Source organism: Fragaria vesca, linkage group LG5, assembly GCF_000184155.1.
Source record: "Fragaria vesca subsp. vesca linkage group LG5, FraVesHawaii_1.0, whole genome shotgun sequence".
NCBI lineage: Eukaryota > Viridiplantae > Streptophyta > Magnoliopsida > Rosales > Rosaceae > Fragaria > Fragaria vesca.
In genome coordinates this window covers 12,369,535-12,377,011 of record NC_020495.1, presented here as the reverse complement: position 1 = coordinate 12,377,011, position 7,477 = coordinate 12,369,535, and the positions used below count along the sequence as shown (strand labels likewise).

The window sequence follows — 7,477 nt, the reverse complement described above, 5'->3', positions numbered from 1 at the left end:
TGGACTAAATAAACCTACAAAAATAGACACAGGAGAATTTTGAAGATGAAGGACTCCAGTTCAATTAGTTCAATTGTTTCTCTCTACTTTTCAACTAAACTTTGGTCACATATCTTAAAAATTAATACACATAAAACCATTGTCTACCATTTCAGACTACCATGTACCCACAGAAGTCTGCAGAATGAGTCTCAAACTTTAATAAAGCATGATCAAAACAAGTAATTTTGGTTATCAGAGCTATTGAGATTTCAGAAGAAGCATGCATTAAAAAAAACTTAAAAGTTAAGAATAAGAATGGCTTTAAATATTCTGAAGAGAGCAAAAAGAATTTCTCCTTTCTTTTGGTTTAAAACTTTTAATGATCCTATACATGAATTTTGATATTTTATTGTGCACTAATTGAAGGTCAGAAAGATTCAGACTCCCATATTATGAGAACATTACTTCTGGTGACCTAAAAGACAAATTCTTGTTGGTCAATTATGAGATTGAAATAACCAAAGTGAAACTTTATGATCCACTATCAAAGAGTAATTTCCATTTGACATGTGACACTGTCGCATGTTGACCTCCCAAGTACAGAAAACTGCAGCTAAACTCGCAGGAAGGCGGCTGTGTTCAACGATGGCTACCTCATTAACTCATTTGAACCTTCTTGACCATCACTTTGGACAATGAAGGATAATAAGAAAAGAGTAACGCAACAGTCATATTCACAATAAGATTGAATACCAATTAAACTACAACGTATTATGAGTTTATAACCAGTTTTACTTATCATCTCTGTAATTTTCAGCAACTAAGCACCCTTAGATCCTTTCCGTATCAGTTGAGAACACTTTCAGCATTATGAGCTCATGCAAAGCAGAACTAAGTCTAATACAAGGATACAACAACGTAAACGGTTCAAACTAAGTAATGAAAGAACAGGTCTTAAGCTGAAGCTATGACATTAGTTCATCAATGAATCTCTGTCTAAACTATAAAAGAAAGAAATGCAGTGGATTTGAGCAGTTTTTTACGACAAAAAAAAAGAGAGCAGTTTCTTAACTAGTAAATAATGCAAGAGTAGCAGTTTTGACACTAACAAGGACACTGTCTATTACAATCTTGACAGACTTCAGATTTTACTAATAGAAACAAAAAATGTCTGCACCATTGACAAGTACCTAATTCACCAAGTTTTTGTATAGTTGGTATCTATGTTCCATTCTCTGGCAATGTATTATACTAAAATTGCAAGAAGATTGACCAATAAGGATGATTGGGCAATAGAAGTGGCAACAGATCATCTGCAATCTGCTACATCTCCCAACCACAGTTTTGTGTTTGATATACTCAAGTGTTTGTTATACTGTACTTTCAGAACCCATCACAAAAATAAATAATCATGACTTTACCTACCATTACATTACACATGCATGCCAGAGAGAAAAATATATAAAATAATAGGACCAGTAACTATGAGTAAGAATTACATAATAACCTGAAGGCTGAACTTCAAAATGAAGGTGCTGAACTTATTCAAGGAGCCAATCGCTCAATTTTCCATACTCGTTGTCCATTGATCTCCCGAGGAGAATATCGCAGCCTATTACCAAAAATATATTCTACAGTAAGACTTAATGATAAACAATTATCTCCTTTTGCATAAATTATGTTAATAAGATTTCTTGAGCTTTCTTTTTGGCCGAATTAGATTTTTACTCAAGACTATCACAAAAATGAGCCACCTCACTGAAAAAGCAACCTTTCAGAAACACATCTATTCTTTATTATTGCTGTTTGTATACACAGCTAGGATGCTAATTTTAAAATAACAGTATAAGTAAGGACTGCTATGGTCGACCCAAATCCTCAACCAATTTTAGTCCGACCCACAAAAACCCAAACCCAAGTGATATCTGAGTTACAGTTCATACCCAAGGCAGTGGCCAAATATTTACTATATGAAGTTGCGTATCCAAGTCACAGAATCAGATCTTTTCCATTCATCCCATTATGAGCCACATAAGTAGATAATATAGCAAAAGAAAAGATTTAACAATCACCCTTTATAAATGGGATAGGAACCACCTGTCGTGCAAGCGAGATTTTTGACCTTGCCAAAATTCAAACATCTCTGGCTTAAGTCTGTATCCACCCCAGTTCTTAGGTTTAGGAATTAAACTTCTGCAGACAGAAACAAAGCACTGAATTACATAAATTTCCATTCTATTGCACGGTTGCTAAGAGGAAGGTAGAGGATTTGATCAAGGACAAATTACGATTAAATAAAGCCAGATACACTAACTGCTTTACCCATCTGAGAATTTTTCCTCTAGTTCTTTATATTGGTTGTAGAGAACATGCCTTCCAGAAACTATAGTACTCTGAAGGAAAGAAATAAAAGTTATTCAAATTCCCTTGAGGAAATAAATAGTATCAATAAGTAGAACAAAATATGACATAATAGTGAATCTGGTGAATTAAGATAACTGTAGATGCTTCTACAACATTACATTCACCCACCATCCCACTCACTTATACCTTGTTCTTAGCATTGACATTGTAACCCTTGCTTTATATTTACACATTCATACCTTACAATTTCTCAGATAAGTTGAAATAACAAATACATAACTATTCGTATATTTGACATTCAAGTTGCCTAAATATTTATTTCATAAAATAAGTAAACAAATGAAAGGTCAAACAGGTTATCTATCTCTCTTATTGATCAAATATATCAGTTTAATTACATCATATTTCCACAGATTCTAGAAAAATCATATTTCACACCTTCAAAATTTATGTAACAACAGACCTGCTTGCTAACTATTGCTCCAATCTGACTTCCTCGAGGGCGGCTATGGAAGTACTGGTTAGATTCCTCCTCAGAAACTTTCTGCACAGATCCTTCCACTCTCACCTATAAATCACAGATATTATTAAGACATTGTCTTCAACATACAAGATTATCACACATCTACATGTTTTTTTCCAGAACAGAAGTTACATCTAAACTGCAAGCCCGGCGCAAAATCCTATACTTAGCCACATGTTTTATAGATCGTTGCAAAAACAAATTTCATTTGCTCTAACAAACTGCAGTTAAAAAAGGAAGAAAGCAACACTACCACCAGATAAAAATGAAAGGCAGTGCTGTTTTAAGTTGGTATAGATGGCACGATATATGACTTCATATGCTATATGAGTTTTACCTGGTAAGAAAAATTTGTAACCAAACGCAATGACAAACCTCATGTCTGATGACCATGCAAACATATCATTTCAATGAGTTCAATCCAATTATCAATTTGACTTTTACTACGTTCGAATTCCATGGCTTCTAATCATTAGGAAGCAGGGAAATTTCATGTCATCCATTTACTTATCCCAAATCTAGACTAATACCCATCTCTTGGTACAACACATCACTAGCGGTATATAATTCTCCAATGAACAATTGAAAGCCCAATGGATTTATACATAGTAAATATCCCATCATTTTTCATAGAAGAATAGGTCAATAATCAAAATTCTTATTTTGATCAATTATGTACGAAATAAATGTTTCTGAATCATCAGATTATCATTGAGTATTTAGAAAGCAAGTCTGATTCTACTTTAACAAGGGATGTGAACAATGATCTAGTCATCCAGTTTTCTGGTACTAGCAGGTGTAACCTATGTACATCACTATACTATAGACCAAACATACTAATATTTACTCGTAAAGAGAAAATATGGTTTACCTGACGATTCAGACCATCCCAATAGAAAAGAAGAGATGCATGAGGATTTTCAAACAATTCCTGTGCCTTTCGACTTTCATAATTGGTATACCTGCATAAAATTCAATAGCATGTAATTAACAATATAAATGGCATCTAAGTTAGAATCTTGATGTATGTAACTGCCACAGCAATAATAGACCGCTACTAACCAGACAAAACCGTTCTTATCAAATCCTTTCAGCAATACCATTCGTGATGAGCTGTAGAAGAAACAAATAATGTCAAGTAAAGTAGTAAGAGGTCAACAGGTTCCATGTACATTGGAAAAATGTATTTAAGCAAAAAAAAATTATAATGATAATACTAATGATGATGATGATGATCATAACATCTAAACTGAAAATGATGTTCCATAGGTGAAACTGCAGAGAGTTAAACTAAATGACTACAATCCTTGGTGTCAATGTGTAACATATTTGAAGAGTCTGCCAAGCATAACTTACAAACAACAAGAAAGACAGAGGAAACAGAAATTACGGTTTTCCATCCTTGCAAGCGGTTGATAAGGCCATCGCGTTTGGTTCCCTTAAGCCAGCAGCCACTACATCGTCAAACCATTGGCGGAACTAGAAGAAAATTTGGAGATTACAAATATATGATTGGATTTCAACTATATGTACCATAGTCAAAACCAGCACGTAGTTTAACTTATCCGTACCTGATCAAAGGGATCAGCCTCCACCTGTTCCTCAAGAAACTCAGGAGAAATATAGTTCTCTCTTAGAGCAGAAATTTCAACTTGCGGAGGCTTTCCAATTCGTACACACATAGAAGTGCCTGGATATGGGGGAAGACGAAGCTTAAATTTATCAGCAATAGATGGTGGGACAAATCGACCACCCAGAAAATGGTGTGGACCACAAAAGTTCTTCGCACACAACTTTGGAGCAGTCAGAGAAACCTAGAAAGTACCAAGTTTTCATCAATGAGATGGCTTATTACATTTACATATTACATTTATCTTAGGTATATCTTTAAACCAAGAATAAAAATATAGATCATGTGTAATCAATCACACATTTAGCTGTTCCTCAAGAACATACCAACATGTCGGGCTGAATGCCTTCCGGACCACCATCTCCTTCAACCTGCCACCCGGATGGGATATCTATGGAGACAACGACACAGGACTTTTGGCGTGTCTGATCATATTGATTGATACAAATAAGCTTTTGTATCAGATTATCAAAAGGGGGCCTTGGAGCACCTGAAGCATCCCACATTATTGAGTTAGATATAACTTTTTAAAAAACTATCAGAATAATCAACAGTGGAGACCTCTAATGTGGATGAGATGTATCAAGTATTAGGTGCCAGGGTCTGCATAATAAAGGGACAAGAAATCTATAAGTCATTTGTTGAATTGTATTTTTACGAAGGCTTTGTGCTTATCTAAGAAAAACTTAATTCTATTATGTATATAAGACTAGGTCTGCCACAAAATCTAGGATACCAACAAAAGTCCAATGAACTTCACATGAGGAAGATTGTATTGACCTCTGTAAAGAACTCCAGAACCACCTCCTGCACTACATTCTAACTATGTTATAATCGCAACATATGCATCTGTACAAGAATAAAATTGAAGAAGTGGGAGTTCCGAGGAGCAATATTTTTTTTGTTCAATAAGGCCAATGTACATACATCCAAAAGGACCTAAAATTTATCGCAACCAATGAAGCAAACAGGCAAATGAGATGACATGAAACTGATGACATCAAAATGGATTAGAATTGGGCAAACAGGCTCAAAGGCCATAGAATGATATAGTTAGATTTACTAAAAGGCCTGTTCTGAAATCCTACGTAGTTGGGCAAACTGGGAAAGTTGATGGTTTGCTATGAAAAGAGTCACAGTATATGGGAGAAATAACAGTGCAGAATTTATGCTGATGCATGAGTATACCGGAGAAATTTCATGCATCCATTGTTCAGTAGTTTAAAAAATTCTACAAAAACGTGATGTATAGGTTTTCATGTTCACATTCTTTATACACATGGACCACATTTCAAGAAGAATAAGAGTACTTGTATCAACGTCCTTTAACAATATGAATGGGAAAAAGGAAAAGATCAACTAGAAATGAAGAGAAGTAGTAATTACCATGGAATGAAAACCCAAACATTGCATCTACAACTATGTCAAAGTCCTTTGACAAGTCCAAAGGCAGATCTTCTACAGATATGAAAGGGACTGACAGTGATTCCAGCTGCATAATTACTCCACTGGATAAGAATATCATTCAAAATATATAGGCCTCCACTGAAAATCAACCAGCCCCATATATATGCATATAATAAACAAAGCACTCAAGAACTTGAAGTTTAAGTTATATTCCTTACTTGAGTGACCAGACCAGTATAAAGAGGCTTAGCAGTACGCTTTGGATAACAGATAAATGGCTTATATCCAAAGTGATGCAGGTGACGAGCAGCCACAAGACCATCACCGCCATTGTTTCCAGGGCCACAAATCGTGAGGACACGATTATACTCGCTTGGTTTATAGACCTGCCAAATAAAATTGAAACACAAGCATACATGATCATATCATCCAAGTACAGTTCCTCATTCCTACTAAATTCTCGCAAATCCTAGTATATTAGCATAATCTCATTCATCCCTCAACAGAATACTATATCCACCACACCCCATTTACAACTCAAATTCGAACACATGTTCAGATAACTAAGTACGTAAACACTATGAGCAAGTTATGATTATACTCATATTATAGTTCATAACACACGATCATGAACTCAAAAACAAGAACCACAAAAAAAAAAAAAAAAAAAAAAACAAAACTTTACCTCTGCTATTGAAGTGGCCACGCTCAAACCAGCCAATTCCTACAAAATAAGCAAAACCCAAATCAGAAACGAACCCATTATCAACAATCCTCCATTAACAAAAACCCAATCTTTAAAAAACAAACCATCAACTGGTCCACACTGAAACCCAGAGGACCCATGAGAATCTCATCGATCTCAGCAGCTTGGCTCTGCGTCAGGTACGAAATGGCTTCTCGGTTTTGCATGGTGTGAAGTGCTCGTACGAAATAGCTTCTGGGCTTTGAACCAAACGCACAAATTGCAGGGCTCTTGATTGGTTGGAGAAAAGAAGCCTAGAAATATATGAGTAGTGGGTTAGAGTGAGAATGGAAACAGGGAGAGACTGAGATAGAGAAAGAGAGAGAAGCTTACCGAGGAGAAGAGAGGAGGAGAAGGAGAAGGAGTGACGTGAGGGTTACAAATGAGTTTGGGAGAGGGTGAGAGTGATTGTTGGGCTGAGATGAAGAGACATTTCATATTTGAGGTTCTGCGTAAGGATGATGACCACATTGGGTTTTGACAAAACAGAGTAAAGTTTGTTTCTTTGGCATCGTGAAGCTTCTCTGGTTCAAGAAGGTGCGGGAAGTTGGGGGTTTTGTTTCTGCCTCAAAGATTCAAAGGGATCGTTCTTTCCTGGTCTCTGTTTTTTTATTTATTTATTTATGTAAACATAAAAAAGTACACATCATTGCGGGAAAACAAATGTCCCGGTAGTAGACACAATAGTTCTTAGGGATAGCCTCCACAAAGCCAAAGAGAAGGAGCTCAAGAAAGTGATAGTTGAGGGCGATTCTTCCCTCATCATCAATTGTGTTAACTCAAAAGTTTAAGTTCTCTCGGAAGCTCATTTAGATCATGAAGGACA

At 35.7% G+C, this 7,477-nt stretch overlaps 1 protein-coding gene across 1 annotated transcript; it reads right to left on the bottom strand.

The window, feature by feature from the left end:
• Window positions 1-1,131: 1,131 nt before the first annotated feature.
• Window positions 1,132-7,060, bottom strand: LOC101310419 (pyridoxine/pyridoxamine 5'-phosphate oxidase 1, chloroplastic-like). The gene is made up of 15 exons (XM_004299650.1): window positions 6,985-7,060; window positions 6,717-6,905; window positions 6,592-6,630; window positions 6,125-6,292; window positions 5,886-5,991; window positions 5,280-5,306; window positions 4,826-4,989; window positions 4,441-4,683; window positions 4,260-4,348; window positions 3,932-3,982; window positions 3,741-3,831; window positions 2,810-2,914; window positions 2,305-2,375; window positions 2,080-2,175; window positions 1,132-1,594 (listed from the first exon to the last, which is right to left on the bottom strand). Exons 2-15 carry the CDS (start codon window positions 6,816-6,818, stop codon window positions 1,528-1,530), a joined length of 1,419 nt encoding a protein of 472 aa, XP_004299698.1. The 5' UTR covers window positions 6,819-6,905; window positions 6,985-7,060; the 3' UTR covers window positions 1,132-1,527.
• Between the last annotated feature and the right edge of the window lie 417 nt (window positions 7,061-7,477).

Excerpts from the sequence above, each read along its gene's own strand:
- LOC101310419 (XM_004299650.1), bottom strand. The coding sequence starts at position 6,818 with ATGCAAAACCGAGAAGCCATTTCGTACCTGACGCAGAGCCAAGCTGCT. Across the intron at positions 5,307-5,885 it reads GTTTGGGTTTTCATTCCATG|GAGGTGGTTCTGGAGTTCTT; the intron begins GTAATTACTACT and ends AATGTAGTGCAG. Across the intron at positions 4,684-4,825 it reads GCATTCAGCCCGACATGTTG|GTTTCTCTGACTGCTCCAAA; the intron begins GTATGTTCTTGA and ends GGTACTTTCTAG.